At 39.2% G+C, this 21072-nt stretch overlaps 2 protein-coding genes across 2 annotated transcripts in view; one reads left to right on the top strand and one right to left on the bottom strand.

Annotated features, from left to right (window-relative positions):
• Positions 1–3608, top strand: part of SUMF1 (sulfatase modifying factor 1) — a 62501-nt gene extending 58893 nt beyond the window's left edge. Inside the window, exon 9 of the mRNA XM_067542796.1 lies at positions 212–3608. Within this exon, the coding sequence (XP_067398897.1) occupies positions 212–322 (111 nt within the window). The 3' untranslated portion in view covers positions 323–3608. The remainder of the gene's footprint in view (positions 1–211) is intronic.
• A 4812-nt stretch (positions 3609–8420) lies between these two features.
• LOC137149273 (histone-lysine N-methyltransferase SETMAR) lies at positions 8421–15579 on the bottom strand. Its single transcript, XM_067542792.1, is given in 3 exon segments — positions 8421–11151; positions 15290–15409; positions 15412–15579. Coding segments are annotated over 3 exon segments (1026 nt in total). The 5' UTR covers positions 15499–15579; the 3' UTR covers positions 8421–10332.
• Between the last annotated feature and the right edge of the window lie 5493 nt (positions 15580–21072).

Below are 21072 nucleotides of genomic sequence, written 5' to 3'. Positions count from 1 at the left end.
TCTCCTTGAGCTTCACTTCTTCCATCCAATAAGTTTTTGACTTTTTTTCATCAGCCTGATGCTTGACTCTGATCTTTGCCAGTCAGTAGCATACATTAGCAACTGAAATGCTCTGTGATATTAGTCTAACCATCTCTTACTTACGTAGATACAGACACAAGATGCAAAATGTTCTTAAGTGACTTCTTGTTCTTTTCCTCCCACTTTCTAGTCCTATTGCTACAGATATCGCTGTGCAGCCCGCAGTCAAAACACTCCTGATAGTTCTGCTTCAAACCTGGGATTCCGCTGTGCAGCAGATACCCTGCCAACTTTACAGTGACAGAACTTGATGGTGCTCTGTAGGCACAGGGGACTAAAAATTTCACTCCAGCAGGAGGAGAAGAGTTCCAGACTGCTGAGATGTTCTGCAGTTACCAGTCTCCAATGAGACAAAACAAGATAACCAGCTAATTTAAAATTAAAAAAAAAAATTCTTGGAGAAAATCATTTTCCAAAAGAAGTCAATGGAACTCGGTGACATTTAATTCTATAACCAAGCTTTGGAGGAGTTGGTTTTCATTCCCATCTCAGCTGTGCAGATGAAAACATGGAGTTAATGCTATTGATCTCATTGGAAATATTCCAGATTTGCACCAGCATAGAACTAAACAGAACTGTACTGCATTTTAAAAAGGCTGTTTTGTTTGATACTATTTTTATCTCCTCTAAAGAAGATGTTCTGTAGTACTGAATAAGGATTTTATGATGGATTTACTTAAGTGATGTGAACCCCCTCCCCGAAACCTCCAGTAGGCTTCACAAATTTTGGGAGGAGTTAAAGGAAAATCTGAGCTTTTGTAACTTGGTGTTCACATATTACATCCTGAATAATATAGGAAGCATATTGTCAACTATAACTGAGGATCAAGGATGGAAGAAAAATATTCTACGTTGCCCTATCCTACACATTATTCTATATTGGCAAGAAGCTTTAGGCTATCTACAAATTTGGTATAAAAATGTAGTGTAGCTCTTATATTGCATTCCTGTTGCATTTGAACACTGTGTTCAGAAAAAGCCCTTACCCAGCTGAGTAGTAACTTTCTCTCTTTTTAGAAAGTGGCAGCTTTTATTAGAATAGGGATGATAGTCCCATAATGATAGAATCCATTATATACACATGAATAAATGATTGAACCCTTATTTCCCTTATAATGGAAACTTGTAGGGATAGAAACATGTTGGAGATGTCCTTTAATTTCTATCTAACATTGTATAGCTTTATTTTGGGGGTTTTAAGATATTTATTCAAACTGGTGGTTTCAAAATTTTCTTTGGCAGTGAATGGCTCTGCTTGTATGAAAGATTCTCATGAAAAGACAGGAAATTTGAACTGAAGGGAAAGTGTCTCATAGACTTCATTGGGAAAACTTTGATGTTGTCCTCAGGTAAGTTTCAAAATGTATTGAAAAGCTCAGTGGTAGGCACGGTTGTTGTAGCTGTTAAATTAACTCAATGAGCTTGGGTATTTCTTATTAAAATACACTTGAACCCTTCTTCTTTAAAGTGCTTCACTCTTACCAGCACAATGGTGCTGATTCTAGGGCCCAGCTGTAAGGACAGATGGAAAATTTTCCTTGTCAACTCCTTCCTCTTTATCCTAACTTTAACGTAGTCGAGAAACTTTCTATTTGATGAATATGGAGAATAAATTCCTAACCTGTGTGCGCCAATCCTTTAGGCGTGGGTTTTATTCCCAGCTGCTCTGCTGATTCAGACATGTGCCTCAGCCTCTCCACCTGAACAAAGGTGTGTAAGCTTGAGCCCCTTTTTAAAGTGCTTTTAGATCTATGAATAAGAGAGGGTGTGTTGTTGTAGCAGTATTTTGTATTAATATTATTAGCTTGTTTCCAGCACTACTTGCCTATAACTTTGATAGGTAGGAGGTAAAATACGAAGGTGCTAATTGCCAACTCCTGACGTGGGATGGTGAGTTTCCCATTGAATGGAAAGACACACACTCTCTCTCTCTCTCTCTCAAATTCAGCATAAGCCATTATAGTATCAACATTTTCCAATGCCAAGTGTTAAAATGTATCATGTAATCATAGGAAAAAGCTTTGATAATCTCAGGCCACTGTGCAGTAACTGTTGGGAAAGATTAACTGACCAGTTGTACATACTAAAAACAGTGCCCAAAATAGTGCATCCACTGAAACAAATGGGAGAGAAATGCTGTCCATTTCATTTCAAACTTCCTGCACTATCATAGAGACATGGCTGCCTTTGTGGAAGGGAATAAATATGCTTTACTGAAAATTCTGTGTTTGAGGCACTGTCATTATTGAACACATCTTTCTTTATATAATATAAATAGTGTGTGGTTTTGAAGCTTTGAAAAATCATTGGAATTTTCCCCTCTATGAATGGCAGCGTGAGAGTAATGCTTGTTTAGAAATGGGGCATGATGTACTGTCCCATGAGTGACATAGGTGTAAACTTCCTTCTGCTGGTCTTTCACTGTGATGGTTTGTTTGTTTCATACGTACAGCATTAGCTTGAACTATTCCTACTTTTTTTTTTTACACTTTTACAGCAATCAGTCAGAACACTGATAATATGATTAAACTGAACATTCTGTAAACAACTGAGGTTTTTGTATTACTATTCAGCTCACTTCACTCTTCAGCCATCTGCGGAACTTGTGGTTTGCAACTGGGCAAATCAGATACTCCTATAGCAATGGTCAGTATATGCTGAATATTATCTTCCAGAAAGACAAGGTAAATAAACTTCCTTCCCCTTTATTCTACCAAAAGAGAACAATGCCTCACTACTCTTTTATGCTGGAAGATGGAAATTGGAACACTTTCTTGGACTATTCTGATGTATATTTTGTGGAAATATTAAACGATTAGCTAGGCACAATTAATAGTTCAGATGTTTAAAGTACAGTGTTAAGGTATCTAATTTAAAACTAATAAAAACTAAGACTATGGGTAGCAGTCTCTAAAGTATTTTTAAATTATTTTTTCAGATCTCATCATGTTTACAGATTACATTTAAGGAAAAGTCCAGTGACAAATAACTTGCTGTTTTCAAATGGTGGGGTGCCAATATTCACATACTTAAGATTTAAAAATAAGCCTAGGGGGAAACAGCTTTGAAATTAATCTATAGTAACTGAATTTCTTATAGTACAACATTTATACAGGCAGTTGAAAGACTTGATGCTTCTGGTGTTTTTTGCTATTTGTTCTTATTCCTACAATACACAATAGTACAAAATGTCCCCTTTTATTCCTGCCATATGGCTAAACGGTACCAGATCCATAATTTGCATGGGATTAAAACCTTCTGAATTTGTTTACAACTTTGTTTTAAAAAAGTGTGAAAATATTGCCCTTTAGAGCATCATGAGAACAACCAACTTTCAATCAGCAAATTCTACAGAAATACTAGTTACCACTCTAGAATTTGAAAGAATTAATCCCAGAGGGTTGCAACCTCTTTTTTCTTACATTAATGCTTTTTTTTTTTTCCCCCCTAAACTCAAACCATTTCTCACCCAAACCATCCCTAGACATTTGTAGGCCTTGTAGCAATAGAGTTCTTCGAGGTTGTAATTCAAGTATGGAATTTAAGCATGTACTAGAAATTAAACACGTTTTAAGTGCTTTACTGAATCATGGCGTACATGGTATCATTTTTCTGTAGAATCTGACTACTTTGACAGATCCTTTTAGACAGCCTTTAAACTATCCTGACTCAGCAAGGAGTCCCTGTGTGAAGGCCTATTGAGTTCTATGGGACTCAGTGAGCACACATGTCCACCTACTCAGAGCTTGCAAGATAGGGCCCTAAATGTGAAATCCGACCAATTGTAATAAGTTTTCTTATTGAAGGGAAGGAACTTGTGATTGAGCCCAAAACAAAATCCAAAATGTGTATCAAAACTCCCTCTCTATAATGAAGATCCTCAGAGCCACAGATGAACAGAATTGCACTCAGGGTTCGAATCCAGACTCCTCACCTTGGAGATGTTTAGAGTTAATCCAATATTAAAGTGCACGTTGAACAGTGAAATGGCGGGCCTAATTCTAGGAGGAACAGGCCTTATTTGGACAGATTTATGCTATTTATAACAAAGTCTTCAGAAATCTAGAGATTTCACAAAGTAGAGATGCAGCTGATGGAGAATGTACTTCATCTTTTTTCAGTCTTCTTCTAGAGCAAGATCAAGCATTCTAGTAGTCTTTATTTAACCAAGAAAGGCAGCTGCAGTGCTGAGGTACAGCAAAGAGCTATGTTTTTGTCACTTAACTTTTGTGGCAGCTAAGAGTTATTAGGACAACATGACACTTTGATAGTGTTCTAGCAAATTCTTTATTTCTGACTGATTTGAAAGTACATATAGCTGGAGTCCTTAGGTCACTCTCACCAGAAACAACTGGCCAGGACATAAAAGAAAAGAAATACAATTACATACAGATAAAAGACTCAGCCATGTGCTCTGGTTCAGTGCCAATAATGTAGATTTGATATGACTGTAATGCATTTTAAATCTACACTTTCCCAAGTACTTGAAGCCTTGCCAAATATTATATTGCCTGCAAGAAAATAGGAAGCAGTGCAATTGATCTTGAAAGCCCATCTGATCTTAAGGGATGGAAAATACAGGTGCTGTGAGAATAATATTACAAGCAGTTGTTGACAGTGAGGAATAGGAAGTAGATTTAATTTGGATTTCCAAATATACCAGCTAAAAGTGAGAGGCAGGATGCCCTTTTGGGAGGAAAAAGACTTCTCTGCAGCAGAAAGTAGAGCTTGAAGTCTTAACAACTGCTGTTTTTGATATTTAGATTAAATGAAATCTTATTACAGACTAGGATACAGAATCTGCAGAACTTCTCTTGAGGTTAAATTTATTAAACTAAGAGATTAAAATATTAACCACTGTTACCAGAACACCAGTCATGAGCAAAACCATAAGTTCAAAATCTAAGAACAGAGATACTTGGGGTTAACATACCTATATAAATGACAAAAGTGAAGCAGTAGAGGTGATCTCCAATCTGTCTCTAGTTTCAGTGGTAACCCTAATCACATGTAAAAACCACTGAAGTCATTCTCCACAACCAAAGTCGGGAGACATGCTTATAGAATAGGGTAATGTAAGGTGAAAGTCTAAGCAGTGAAGATGGGTGAACACAGTCTAACAAAAGAGCAGTCAAATTCTCTTGGGCTCTCGTAATTACTTGGCCCAATGATTCAGTTCCAAAACAAACAGTCCTCGTAAGAAAAATAAAGCATCACTGCTGGTATATGGAACAGTTAATTTACATGCTCTATGCATAAATGTTATGAATGTAGGCTGAGGTCAAATTGAGCATGCACAGAGCATTTAGTTACTACTTCTTAAAATGCCCATTAAGTACACCAAACCCTTATCTGCATCTTGCTATCTGAAGGTGGGGAAAACTCAAAAGCAAGTGCCTCCTGTTTTAAAGCGTCCATGTCCCCCATTAATTTGATCTTGTTTAGGAAGTAATATTTCTGATAAGACAACGTTACAGAACATTGTCTTTGATCAGACTGGCTAGCTACATATTTTCTGTAACCACAACTTCATACATCAATCCTCTACTGTATGGAAAATAAAGTAAAGTGATTAGTTCATATTATGAGACTGTGTACACACAGTTCCCCACAAAACAGAAAAGCTCTACTATGCCTACAACGGCTTTTTTTAAATTAGGAAGTGGTCCCCTCCCAAAAAAGGATTATTAGCTGAAGTAATGGGATCTAATGCTGATAAGGAAAAACAATGGAGATATGTAAAGAATGAAATGAAAGGAAATCACTGCCTGTCTGCTACATCACGTTTACTGTACTGCTCTGGAACAGGCCATGGTTGCAGTGTTATGATAAGATTAGGCAGCTCCTTAGTCTTTCCATTGTGGTACATGGTTTTCCCAAACTTGTCCTACTAAGTAAGACAGCAATGTGCAAAAACAAACAACACCCCCACTGTCCGGGAATTATAGCAACACCCATGTATCTTTTGTTTCAAGTCCTGCATGCAGCTAGCAAGAAAGCCAGTAGCAGCTTCTGAATGGGAAAAATTAACTATTCCCATGTGTGCAGTGTTTCTTCTGCTGGGGTCTCACTTCTTTCCTATGGCAAAGAGAGTGCTCTTTGGCAACACTTGAAGTCTTATGCTTGGGTGAAAGGCACTTTAGAAATGCAAAAATATTTTTTCAGTCAACTCATAGTTGAGGATAGAAGCTACATTCACATCACTTACAGCTACATTGATGAAGATCGGGGGCTTTATTTTAAACATTGTTTTAAACAAAATTGAAATTATGTAATACTAATAGGCTCTTTTGGTCTTTGATTTTTTTTAATCCTACCTTGTCTTGCATGTCTTCTTGTGCATTAGTTCAAACTTGCCATACAAATTTGATCCCAGCACAAAATCTAATTGTCTTTCTTTGTCAGAAGTGAAATTGTAGGTAGTTTCATTGGGTTTTAGGGAGTGCGTGGGTTGTCAAAATGAGTTGACAAAAAGTGCGTGGGTTGTCAAAATGGGAAAGCGGCACCTCTGTAACAGCAGGCTAATCTAAAGCTCTTCTCTTTCTAAGAGGGGTGGATGAAATACTCCTTTTGAAAACTGACAACTGGAAAACAGTGAGTGTGCATTTTGTCACAGGAAGTGCCATCTCGTCAAAACCCTTCAGAAAAACAAGGATAGCAGATTGGAATGTGTATTTAAAGCAATTGTTTAGATGCTGACTGCTCCAACAGGATTAGTAGTATGGTTGGAAATGCTTACTTCTTTACATACTTAAAAGTAGAACAGTGTCTCTCACTCAGCAGAGTGGGACTTAAAAAACCAAACAATGAAGGAAACAGAACTATCTTTTAACAACACCTACCCTTAGTGTTCTTTCATTAACAGTGTTTGGCAAAAGTGGCTTCCTTCCTGGTTGTTTCTCAAATGTTCAGGACATATTAGGAACAGGTTATGAAGGGTGTTGTCATTGACCATCTTTTCCAGTTAGAAAAGCAGCAGCAAGTGCTAACTGGAACTCTTGCTTCATAAAATTGGATTCCTCATCCTACTGTGAAATGTTTGTATGGTGTGGAACCATTCACACCATCCCTTAACTGCTGAAAATCAATGTGCAATATTGCTTCTGAGCCACTCTGGTAAGCAGTAGCCACCTTGCTGAAGGGTCTCCACCACTGCAATACTTTCCCAGGAATTACTCCAGTGTAACTGAATAAAGCATATTTGTTTACAAAGTTGTTGCACAGACACGTATGTTTTAAACAGTTTTGTGATATTCAATAGACACAGTATACACTGAATTGTGATAAGACAAGCTACTCAGTAATTTGAACAATACAGTAACTGAGCCACTTACAGTGCACATTGTATTACAGAAAGCATACATTAAAATAGCTTGTATGGACTAAATGGGTTTTTCTGTGTTGTAAAATGCAGGTTTAGATTTAAAAAAAAAAAATTACATTTGATTAATTGGCAACTGACCCACTATCTTATTCTCAAAATTTGACTTGCATTAGTCAATTAATGTTCTACCTCCTCCCCATACAAAAGCACAGTATATTAAAAATAAGCTAGTCCAGCAGCCAGAACTAAGCATTGCATAGATGAATCTACTTGCCTTTCAAATTTCACTATCTTGCAAAAGAAGTGTCTGTTTCCCAAGGGTATCAGCTTATGGGAGACAGATTGGAAACGGGGGGTAAAAGATAATTGGGGGGGGGGGTTTACTAAATCTTTAAATTCACCCCACTGAAGGAGATTGGATTTGAAGCATGCTACAAACAGAGCCTATATGGAATTACAGGATAGGATTCTACAGCCTTAGTCCTTTGAGTGAGACCCTTTTCCTTTTTTGAATTAGGGACTGAGAGTAAATCTGCCCTAACTGGGGCCTAGTTGCTGGGAAGGAACAGACAGACTGTACCGTCTTGTCCTGGGATCTAAAACATCTTCCATGTTCTACATTATCAATCCTTCCATTTGGAATATTCAGTTAGGATCAGTTTTAGGCAGGGGCAAGGTTTGTTCTTTTGTGCAGGTGCCTCATGCATAAAAATGTTAATCTCAAAATTAAAGAAATAGATGTAAGATGGAAAGTCAATTGAAATATCCTGTTTACTTGTAATAAGATTCCCTGTCTCCAAAGAAAAATTAAATGTTAATTGACTGTGCATTTCATCTCTGATGTGGGAAAGGTTGGTTGGTTGCCACTTTTGCAGCCCTTTATTTAGAGCAACAAATAGGAAGTTTTGCCTACATACACCCCCCCTACTGTCATTCAATCACTAGCAGAAAGAATCATCGCTAAGAGAGGAAGTTAGCTCTCTTTCGTCAGTCCATAACCACTTGATGGTGTCAATCAATAATAGAGCTAGTGGCTGGATTTGTGAGAGTCACTTGCCCACAACTGGCCTAAAACTAGCAATGTTCTAACTTCTACTGCTAAACATTTTGTATTTTTTTAGTTGTAAAATGTACCCATTACTTTATGTATTTTCTCAGCAGCAGTATCCCTCCTATCTGTGATGGCAAAACTCCTCTTCCCTACTTATAGCCAGAGGCAGAAAAACAATTTGGTTTCAGAGGAGAAAACAGGCTAACCAATTAAAAAAAACTGCATAAAAATGCTTGAGAAGAACTAATATGAAAACCCTCTCCTTTCCATCTGTTGAACAGTGCAGAAACAGATTCTTATTCATAAAGGTGTTGTACATTAGCATCTACCACTTCAGTCTGTTTTACCAGACACAGGTATTTTTATGTGCTACCCCAGAGAGTGGAATTTGGATTTTCTGTCCACTTCCTCAGTTATTTTGCTATCAGCACTTGGTAGCATCACAGAGGTGATGCATGCTACTTTGTAGAGATGACTATACCTCTACACCGATGCCCTCTTGGGGCTAATAGAGCCTATGCCTGGAGATGGACCCAGTTCAGAAAAAAAAAAAGTAGAATGGTCAGAGGTGGAGCCCTGAGGTACAAAGTCCATTCCAGAGAACAGAGGAGAAAATGCAATGTCAAGTGTTCATGGAACAAAATTAGCTCCCTAGCCAGTTACAGTTAAGAGGGATGAGCAAGAGCTGGGAAAAGATGGGGTGGGGAGGAAAGCATTTCACTTAATATTTTTCTGTAAAAGTTGTTCATGAAATATCAGGGGCTCAGCTGCAGCACTGAATAAAAGAAAGCAACAGCTAATTTTTAAGCAGGCTCCAGAACAGGCAAGGCAATTTGGGTTTTAAATAGTTTTATTTTTCAGGAACTATTAATGGCACAGCTTTAAAAAAAAAAAAAAAAAAAAGCTGGTGCCATCACCTCTATAAATGCCACTGTTAATTTCCACCTGTCACTTTGATTTTTTTCTCGCTTTAATTTTCAAGTGACTTTTTTCTTAACACCTCGTATCCCCAAATTCCCTCTTTTCTGCAACTAACATTTTAATTCAATCTGTTTTTATGCACCTTGCTGTACAATGAAACAGGCCTTACATCAAAACCTTCAACTGTCCTTTGAGCTGTGGTAAGTTAAAACAAGAAAACGTAAAACAACAGGAAAAGGTTAGCTGTGGGAACAGGTCACTTGTTTAGAACTGCATGGCATGATCGCTATCTCTTGCATCATCCACCTTCAATCAAGTTGCAAGTACAGGAGAGCGTTCAGCATGTTGTTTGAGGATGTTGTCATGAACTCTAATTTCCTGGCTTTTGTCCAATTTCTTGGCTCTACTGGTCACAGCAATAAGGCAGATTACAACCTCCTCTCCGGAAAACAGAATTTCCCCCCCTTTGCCTATAGTATGTAACATGCTCATCTGCAGCTCTATTTACACCTGCTTTAGCTTCTGTTTATTTTGCACCATCAGTACATCTGCTCTGACTTCTCCTTCACCTGTCTGTTTTATAAGTATTAACCCTTACTGAGGTGTAAGGTTATGGAGTTAACTGTGTACTGAGTACACTGTGAAATGTACAGATGAAGGCCAAATGGCTCTGCATAAGATTATAGTGTACATAACAATTACTTCCTACCCTTTGCCCATAGTCTTAATTCTTCATTGCACCTTTCACTTGAAGCTGTCAAATGACATTTCCTATTTCCCGCTCTCACATCTTGCCACTATACGTCTACCCTTGTTGCAGCTGTTGGGCTTGTGAGTGTATGGTGGATTTTTTTTTTAGTTTTTTTGGGGGTGGAGGGACAAAGGAATAGATGTTTTTGTCTAGACACATCTGACAATAGATGCTATTTTCACTTATATTAATCTCCTTGGATCCCTATGAATAGCTGTTTCCTTGAGAAACTTTGTCAAAAGTTTGTTTGCTTGGTGTATAGCAGAGAGAGCTATCATACGGTAAAAAAGCAACACACGATTTAGCACCACAGTAACAGGGTTTTCTCATTACACCATCTTCCTCCAACAATTCCTGCTCTCTTTTGGTTAGTGGTAAATTATGAAATCTTCCAGAATAATCGTATGAAAGTTCTTCTCCAGCAGAGATATCAGCAGCAGCAAAAAGTGGCAGTTTAGGCACCAGTGAGTCAATTCGGACAGGAACCATAAATAAATTTGGCTCACAAGAATGGTTCAGGAACCTGCCAACATTTCCTACATACATAGGATCAACAAATGTTTCCATTATCTGTCCATTATACAAATGTTCCCTCACTGCTATAATATAGTTTGAATCCTGCGGTGTCTGTGCCTGTATTCTTCTAGATGCTTCACTGAAGCCTAAGACTTCACCAGCATATTCACACACAAATCTTCCTTTAGGTATGAACTCCAGTGTGCGGAGACCCCAACCCTTCTTAACAGTCTTGAACACCTCAAGTCTGAATTGTAAACCCCTCTGAATAACCCTGTTCTGACAGAACTCACCACAACAGCACATGGCATTACATTCAAAAATAGGCCTAGTATAGTCCACTTCACTTCCTATGTATTTGATGCATAAACTCTCATAGTTTTCACCATGGCGAAGACATGAACAAGTGTTGGCTACGCAGGAAGCAGTAAGACAACTACATCCTGGAAAGGTGATTTCAGAAGGGTCAGTGTCTTCTCCTGCTCCTGCCACATTCTCTGGGCTATACTGCAAAGAGAAGATGATGAATTACAATCACTATGACAACTACGACTCCCCTTCACAGAGACAAACACATGAAAATAAAGGGGCCAGATTTTCAAAAGAACTTGACCCCCAGCAGCTTCCATTGAGACTAACGGATAGTGGGCACTTCCACTGCAATGAAACATTCTTGAGATCTGTGCCCTATAAAGAAAGGGAAAAAATGTAATACACCTCTTAATTTTTTTCTATTTACATTGTCCCAGGTGCCCAAGAGGGATAACCGCCTTTCAAATGGCCACTGTTCTTCAAACATCTGGTATGCAAATTAGTAGCTCCTAAAATCTTTTCATATTTCATTTTCACAGAGGGTAACTGTTTCAAAGTTTTGGCAACTTAAAGTTATAAACCAAAAGCTCCCTGTATTTAAACTGATTGTGATTATGGGGCTATTGTGAAAGCAGAAATGTGTTTCAATACTCAGCTGCAGCTGTACAGTTCCTCACAATAGGATTACCGATTTTTGTAAGTCTTGTTTTAAAAAAGTGAACATGAAAAGAAGTCATTAGTAGTACTGGAGCTCTAAGTCCTTCATCATGGAACAGATGCAGTGACACTGCTGGCTTCTCTTACACTGCCCCACCACTGTATCTCAACCCTGGCCCCAGAAAACCCAGTCCTCTCAGAATAAGGCAGCAGTTCAGTCTACATCATCTTTCATTTCTTGACCTCTCTGACAAGACTGCCCACTGGGAGACAACTGTGATGTAGACAGGTAAATGGATCCAGAAAAAGCCTTACTTGGATATATGCAAAAACCTGGAAACCGGTTTTGTTTTTTTAAAGAAAACTTGAAGATGGGTGTCTAGGTGAATTAGCTAGGGAGGTGGAGATGGACAATTATAAACAGTTTAATAATTTTTCATTCTAATTCTTTTTGGCTAATTATGTAGATGGAACTCTTTTGAAAGCAGTTTTTAAAATGCAAATCCTAGTCCACATGGATTTAAGGAGAATATGCCGAGTGCTACACTAATGATTTAATTCCTAAAAACAGTCCATTGTCCAAACCAGAGAGAAAGGATCTCACCAGCCTACACAAAACTAATGTATCTAATTTTATCTACAGTGACCAGACATGAGTTAGATTATTTTGAGGAACAAAAGAATCCCTTAAAATAGAAAAGGTATAAAATATGCTACTATTTATTTACATAATAGAACAGAACCAGAAGCAGATGGCGATGTTAATTTCCTAGTTAATCTACATATATAAATCATTGTGAGATTGAGTAAGTTATTTAAGCAGAGCATTGCTATTTTATCAATCAAACGTCACTTAGGCCAATTGAAAAGCTCTCTTAAGAGAACTGTGTTTGACTTTGAAAATAATCTCAAATCATTTTTATTTTTAATATTCATTCATCATCCAAAAAGCTATACATTTTGAGATGTTATATACTTTGTTGCATTCAGACCTGATCCTAATGATTTAATTGTCATAAGAGGAAAGTCTGTTGCACAGGCAAGTAACTAAGTGTTCAAAAATGTCTGCTGATGCATTTGCAGAGGACAAAAATGAGTTGGTGATTGCACTTCAACCTGGTTACCATGGAAGAAAGGGATCTGGTTTAGTTCAGACAACACAAAGCTAGAACTCATGCTTTCAAAATTATGCTATCGTGAACATTCATATGATGAAGGAAGTTGGTTGAAACTTTGCTAAATTTTTTAGTCAAAAGATAGATATTTATAACAAGATACTCTATAGAGGCGTATTTCAGTTTTCTTCTTAGTGTTCAGTTTGAAGGGGGGAAGGAAGTATATTATCCAGAAATCTAAAGTACAGAGTTAGATGTGGTTAAATGTTACAATGGCCTGTGGCTAGTTAAATTCTGGATGCTCAGGAACATACCACTTCATTCAGAGGTGTCTTTTCCCTCAGGTAGCAGCTTGCACAGCCATTAGATCAGAACAAGTTCTGAATCTTTCCAACATTCACTTATCTTTGATATTCCCTAATACACTGATTACAGAGTTCCTCTATTTTCCTAAAATTTCACAAAACCCCATAATGTAACATGAATGTAATGTTCAGTCCAAAAAGTGGCTCTATTTTCCTTAGGAGATTACAGGTTCTTAAATTCTATTTACCTATGAATCCACCACTTAATCAAAACCTAAATAGTCATACAACTCTTGGGAATTTGTTTGTATCTTTCTATAAATAGTTTAGAAAAAACATTGGCTATATTAGGCCTTAGTAAGGATGAAAAGTGACTGTCTTAAAATGTTTCAAAACTTTCATATATTTTATTGTGTTAACCTCTTCATACAGTTTGGCACTCAAATGCTTGTTAATGTCAATTTCTTTCTTTGATTCTGTTTTACTGAAGAAATAGCAACTATAATCCCTTCTACCAATGCACTTGTTTTAGTGGTTGGGCTATAAATTAACCTGTGGTGTTATATTTTATTTCTGGAGACCAGAAGGCGAGAGACAGCTTTAAGATAAAAATCGGTAAAAGCCATGAGCAAGGAAAAAGGGGCTAAGTACAACTGAAAAAATATGGTTTAGAGAGAAGAGCTTTTCCATTAAGATCTAGGATGGTCCCTTAAAAAAAAAAAGTGTAAAATATAACATTTAACATGCAACCAGCTGAAATTAGTGCTTTGATTCGCCATTAATCTATAAAGAGATAGTACATCTTTTTTCTAACATGTTACTTTGTAAAAGGTAACCTGTTTGTTTCAGCTATTCGCTTATTTATGGAATAGAGGTACAGTCTGTATATCATGCTTTCTCATGCTTTATTTTTTTTAAAATGGCCAAGTGGCTGCTGGGAAGCAAAATAATTTAAATAAACAAAAATATATAATCAATGCATCCAAAGAGAGGATATTTTAAAATACAACATCTCAGCTATATTCTATCTATTTTTAAAAATATTAAAAATAGTTTTCAAACAGAAGTGGAGGAGCCAGCCATGTTGGTGGAGCTTTATTTTTGCAAGTTACTGGAAATCAAACCATTCTATTCTAGATATAAGTGATGTTGTAGCAGTGGCAGTTCCCAAGCTATTAGAGAGAGACAAGGTGGATGGGGTAACATCTTTTATTGGGCCAACTTCTTGAACTCAAACTTCTTGAAGTTGGTCCAATAAAAGATGTTACCTCACTCACCCTCTATCTCTAGATATAAGCGAGGCTTTTCTAAGCAGGGATTTGATTCAGAAGGGCCACATTAGAACATTCACCTCTTTCCGGGCCTATAGCCTATAAACTACATGCACACAACTGGCTTCTAGTAGCCACATGGAGCCTAAAGAAGTCAACGGGAAGCCGGCTGTGTAGTTTCCGGACTGGGGCCCGAGATCAGAACTTCTTTTGCAACTATTAAAAGATTCATGGACCATGGAAATGGTGCCTGTTTGTACGAGCACCATTTTATACACAGCGTCCAAAGTTAAACGTGCATTTCCCTCTCCGCTGCCAGGCAGCAGCTCTCTGTCATTTGATGCAGTTTGTGTGTGTGTGTGTGTGTGTGTGTTTGTGTTTTTAGGACCAGCTGAACTTCCCTGCGACGAAAGGGCTCTTGGCTGAGCCTGCAGCGCCCTCTAACGCAATCCAGCTGAGACCACGGGTCCATCCGCTAGGAGGCAGGCGGGGATGGGATGTGGGCGGCAGACACAGCAGCACCCCGCGGTCAGATTAGCGGGGATGAGCGGCTCGCCCATGATTCTAGCCCGACCAGGGGCGCTCAGGCCCGAGCCCGTTGCTTGAATCCAGGCTTGACAGCCTGCGGCGAGACCAGCAGGGCCCCGCTGATCCCAGCCACGGTTCCCACCCTGCACCTGGAGGGCTGGGCTCGCCGGGCCAGGCTCGGCCTGAGCTACCAGCACACGGGGCGGCCTCTGAGCTCAGCAGCGGAGCTTTAGGCGCGCTCGGCTCCCGGCCCCTCCTGAGGGGCCCACGCGGGGGCTGTAGGAGAGCTGGGCGCCCGTGGCGGGCGCTGAGCTTCGCCGGGGGCCGGGGGAGGCTTTGAACCAGCGCGGCCCAGGCCGACGCCCCTCGGTCTCTCAGGCATCCGCGGAAGCTGCTTCTCCACTGTCCGCGCAGCCCCGGCGTCCCCCGGCTCCGCAGCAGCTGCGGCGCCTCCTACCTGGAAGGCCGGAGGTTGCTCGGACGGCGGCCACACCGACACGGGCCGGCTCTCCAGCCCCCGGCTCAGGTCCGACTCCTCCGGTGCGCGGGGAACCGCCTCCATACTTCCCAGTCCCTGGCATGGCCCGGCCTAGGCTTAGGCCCGGCCACTGGCCCCATGGCAACGAACCCCACCTCCCGCCGCTCGGATTGGCTCCCAAGCGACATGGCCTTGTGTGACTGGCCGAAATGAATGACCTCACTGGCTGAGACCCGGAAGTGTATTCTCTTAAAGGGACCACGCCACCATGGGGGGGGGAGACTGAGACTGAGACTGACTGACTGACTCACTCACTCACTCACTCACTCACCCACCCACCATCTCACACACACACACACACGCGAGATGACGTGTGTAAGACTGAAATTTTCAGACGTGTGTGTGATGACACACACGTTGTAAGTGACAGACATAGACTCTCACACACACACACACACGATGACTGTGTATGTGTGTCGCCCCAGCACAATCTGGTCGTGTACTGTTGCACCATGACTTTTTGTTAGGTGCCCCCTTCGTAGGCCCAGTGAGGCTTTGTGAAATGCCTGCCTTTGTAAAGCACCTCCAGGTGCTCAGCTGAGAGAGGCCAGGTCCTGCGACGCCCACACAGTGCCATGCCATGGGGACCCAAGCACTGTGACCCGCTGATGTACCTCTCGATCTGTAAGGGCAAACTGCTATAGGGGCCCTCCCCATTAGCACCATCAGCAGAGGGGCTCTGACTTGCCATGGAAGCAGAATGATCTCTCCACCTCCTCACATCCAACTTGAAGCACTTTGACAGGGCTGCTGTCCTGTTGCACCTAGTTGTGCAGATGGGGCAAGCCTAGTCCTGCAACTCCCTCCACATGGATGGATGACTGCATCTGCAGCTGCTTCAATTGCAGGTGGAAAGAGTCTACAAGGCTGTACAGTTGTACAGGTGCTACTGCTTATTACTGCTTTGGTTTTATGATGTAGACTCTGTTGGAAATGCCACAGACTTCTAGAAAGGTTTTTCCCAGAGCTAGCTGGGAAATACTTTTTTCCCCCCATTATTTTTCAGTTTTTTTATTTTCATTTTTTAATTAAACATTTTCTGTGGAGAGTGTTTGGTTTTCCATTTAAATTGTGTTGAAAGTTGAAATATTTGGTAGCGGGGTTGCCATTTTTTTGGATTTCAGGTTTTCAACAAAAACCTGATTGTTTTCATGAAATTTTCCTTTCTGTTGCAAAAAGCCATATTCTGTCAAAAACGCTGTGATAGAAATCAGTAACAAAAAAACTACAGCAAGTAAAAAAAAATTGTTTTTGTTTTTATTGTTATTTTTTCCGCTACCATTATTTGTTTTCAATGGATAATTGTTTTGCATGAAATTTAGCTTAATTCTTTCCTGGCAGGGTAGATTTACATAACAAATAAAGAGAACGATCAAATTGTAAATGGCATTTCTGTGCAACATGTAAAAACAATCCACCCTCAAGAAATTGTGGCTGTACAATGAATATGCATTACTGTGGTGAATTTGAGCAGTGTATTTACTGAATGTCAGACTTAGTCTTCTCTATCGTACACTCTGACTCACTGGTAATAACTGCCACATATAGTCTTAAAATAAAATATAAAATAATACTAGTTTATAATATGTGGTATATTATCAAATGATACCTTAATATGATTGAATTAACAGATTTGCTTATGAAATCACTCATTATAGCAAACTTTTGAAATAAGTAACAATTTTTGCATGTTCATAAAAACTAGGAAGCAGTAGGTAAGATTTAAAAACATGCTTGCATAAATAAGCTGATAAGCTTTCACTTTTGGGAAGAGAGATTTTTCTGTAAAAAGAGCATGCTCTGCACTTTTGTTTAAACATACATCAAATTTGATTGGGTTATTTTCTCAACATAATTTATAAATATTGGCTAATTTTAATTAAATTATATTTACCTAACATTCAAGAATATCTTTTACTGCTGAATCTTTTAAAACTTTCTTATTGAAATGACGTTTGGAACTGCTGAATACTTTAAAGCTTTCACTATGAGATGAAATCCCTCTTGCTTATTTTGAAGGTACAAGTTTGTGATTGAGTTCTGGATGTTTAATTAATATTTTTGTTCTTCCATACACACATTTTAAATTAACTTTTCATACTTATGTATTTGAACTGAGCTAATATATGTTTTAAAAATATCACCTTTGTGGTTGGATGTTCTGTATTAGAACATTGTTAAGCAACTTGTTTGTATCGCTCTGAAACGTAGAAGTTATATTAAGATTTACATTGCACCTAATTTATAATAATATATATGACTACAAGCTTTATAGCACTGTTACTTTTGAATTCTCTTTGCTCTCTGTGGTTTTAGATGAGAGATATGAGATCAAATGTATACAAACTGGAAACTGTAGATTGTCATCATCTGATAACTCCTGACAACATTTACAGAAGAAACTAGCAGATTTAAAAAAATTAAACTCGGCTTCAAGAGTACAAAGTAAGGGCCCAGTCCTACTCCCTTGACTTACCAGAGTAGGGTTTCTATATGAAGTAAGATATGAATAGGTGGAACAGGCTTTCTCCTTGTTAGGGAAGGGTGGCACTATTCTGCCAGCACAAAGCTGCCCTGAAGCTAATTTAGCTAACTACAGGAGGATTACTTCTGTGTGGCAAGATCATCAGGTGGAATAGAACATACAAGGCTGGTCCTGCACCACATTTCTTCTGCGGCCAGTGTATGGAACAAGATTAAGAAAAGGGGACACTGGCTCAACTTGCCTGTGTCCTAGTGATCCCTAGTAACTGTAATGGTCGCTTGCATGGATCTGCGTTGGTTCATTCTTCTTAGCTGAGCCTATGACAGATATTTATTCTAGTGAATTAAAATTCTAATTTTCCTAGCCAGGCCTGAGCCCCTTAGTGGGCCTGCTACCCAGTGACCCATACATTTGAAAGCTAGGAAAATTAAATTTTAATTCTATAGTATTAGAATAAATAACATTAACTGTGAACCTCTGTCTCAGCCTTTCTGTCCATATAATGATTCCAGTACTGCTCCTATTGATGTCAATTAGAGTGGTAGCAGTCCTAGACAGGATACTTGCAAGGTATAAGTATTACAACAACTTTAAAAGCTTTTCATATCACTGCCTGCAAATAAAACCATATTACATTCTACAGAATTATCTCAGCCTATTTCAGCATCTGCACCTAATTTTTATAGAACATATTGGGCAAGAGTGATCTGACGCCTTTTTATGGAGATCTTACAAATTGTAAGGTTGCTACAGTGCAGTGTGATGTAGTTGCTTTTAACATGCTGGAACAGCCTGTCCTTTAAGGGTACCTTTCATGTTAACTTCCTAGCTTGTCTGTGAGGCTTACCTCTCTAATAAGGTACTTCTCTTTAGCATGCCTTTTGTGGGGGCTGATCTGTTAAATTTGGCAGAGAATATCTGCTTTGTCTAATACGTGGCTACTTTGCAACTGACTTCTGGTGCCTATATCTTCTTTTCTTCTAGTTGGTAAGTACTACTAACTCCTCTTGTATTTTTCTTTTTTTATTACTGAGGAGATGGCAGTTTCTCTCAGTGGAGGCAGTAAATGTTGGTTTTTGCCCCACAGAGTAATGTGTCTATTACAGGAATGGGTAGGCAAGGTTCTGTGGCTTGCAGTGTGCAGAAGGTCAGACGGGATGGTTGTGATGGTCCCTTTTGGTTTTAAAGTATATGAGACAGGAGAGGATTTTCTTTGTGTTCTGTACATAGACACATATTTGGGTCAAATGGGATAGATGTGGTAGCTGGCATGAGATGGGTAGATGGCAGTTCTTAAGTTTATACAGTAAGAAGAAAGAGCTGGCATTTAATATTGGACATTTATATAATGTCTGGTAGTTGAGAATAAAAGAGTCTGCTGTGGGTAGTAAGTAATAAGACTACTGGATATATCTCTGTTTTGCTTTGAGATGTACAAACATAGCTTTTTAATTTTTTCCTTACAAATAATCGCTTCCAGATCTTTAATCATTTTTTGTGACTGTTCTGTGAAATTTAATATCCTTCTGGTAATGAGGTAGGCAGGAGGTAATGAGGAGGTTAAATGCATCTGGAATAGAGTTCAGCTTGGAGCAGTCTTTCTTTCCCTAAATCACTGAATTTCCATCAGCTAATATTTTACACTGTAACAAGGTACTGCAGCTTTATGTTAGCAGATCTATGCCTGCACCCCATTACAGTCTGTGACTCCTTTAAAACAGGGAGCTGTTGTCATAGGGCAAGTGACAAGCAAGTGACCTACAAGAAGACAGGTATAAAGCTCTCTTCCAGAGTATCCAGGAAGTGCTACTAAAAGGAAAGGACGTGTCCTCTCCCTTCCCACCTGGTGGAAGCTGGGAAAACCTTGAGTGGTTAGTACTTAGTCTTGTGGTTTGATTTACTCTTGTTTGACAGTAAAGCTACCCTAAGGAAAGGATCTTGAATGACAGTTGGGAGCTTTATTCTAGTGTCCTCAGCTACTGAATTTGTCCTATGACTTACACACAATTTCTGTACGGTTGTGTTTTCCTTTCTCCTCCAGTTTGTTGTCTTTGTTTATTTTAATGCCTTTCTTACAGTTCTCTCTTCTTCTCTTTGCTCTGCTCTTTCTTTCCTCTCAACCCAGCTTTTAATCTTGCTTTGTGATTTGACCTTGATTGCTGGATAATCATGTCCATTGGGTTAGCGTACAGGTACTCTCTATCTCTCTGCCAGTTTATTGTGCATCTGTTTAGAATATTGATCACTAGAGAGTGAAGTAGAAAAAAATCAATAACCCATTTAAAAAAAGTTCAGCAGCAGTAGCGTTTTCAAGGCAATTCAAATTCACAGGGTTAGTGTCCAGAAACTAAAGGAGTATTTTTTCCATATCTATGCTGCATAGATAGATGAGAGATACAAATACAGAGTAGGACCTAATTTATTTCCATTTGCCATTGGAAGACCTCTTGTGAACAACTGAATTTAAAAAAGCAGTAGTAATGCAAAATGTACTTTGATTTACTCCTGTCAGCTGTAGTTTAGTGCTGATTATCTATAATAATACTCCATAGTATAACAGTAATTGTACTCTAATGTGTTCAGTAGCCATAGTGAAATTTTAGTAATCTGATATCTTATTACAGTGTCTGCTATTAAATGTTTGCAGGGAGATGCAGAAACACCAGATAGTGAAGTGCAGATTTTAGCAGTATGGAATATATACCACATGTGCAATAAATGCATTTACTAAGTACCTTTGTCTGCCTCACCTGCACTCTGTCCACGAATTCATCAACACTGGGACCTCTCCTATCATCCCAGAGTTGGCAGGTCTCAAAAGTCACCAACTTGAAGATCAAATATTCTGCCCCTTTTTCAACCTGACTCAAATGGCTGCTTCTGGAGGTTCTACAGCCCAGTCCATTCCCCACCAGTTAAATGGGGAGTAAATCCTGATCCACTGTCCAGTTATTGACATCCTCATGAGCCAGAAAACAGACCCCCACTCTCTGGAGAGCAGAGTCTGAACCTGTTCCCGAGCTCCTCTTCATTCTCTCTGGGTAATGCCACCTTAATTCTGAGCTGGAGAGTCAAGAACAAGATGTATTTGTCGGCTGCGTGCTCCATGTGAGCCACCATGTATGGCAAAAGAGCACAGTTATTCTGAGGTCTGTTACTTGTACCTTTGTCCTGTAGCTGCCCCGATCCTTTCTCTAATGGACCATATTTGTGACGC

This window comes from Emydura macquarii, unplaced genomic scaffold (genome assembly GCF_026122565.2).
Source record: "Emydura macquarii macquarii isolate MOO-44397 ecotype Brisbane River unplaced genomic scaffold, CSIRO-AGI_Emac_v2 contig_71, whole genome shotgun sequence".
In the NCBI taxonomy this organism is placed as follows: domain Eukaryota; kingdom Metazoa; phylum Chordata; order Testudines; family Chelidae; genus Emydura; species Emydura macquarii.
The sequence above is the reverse complement of the archived record's forward strand: the minus strand, read 5'-3'. Positions and strand labels throughout refer to the sequence as shown.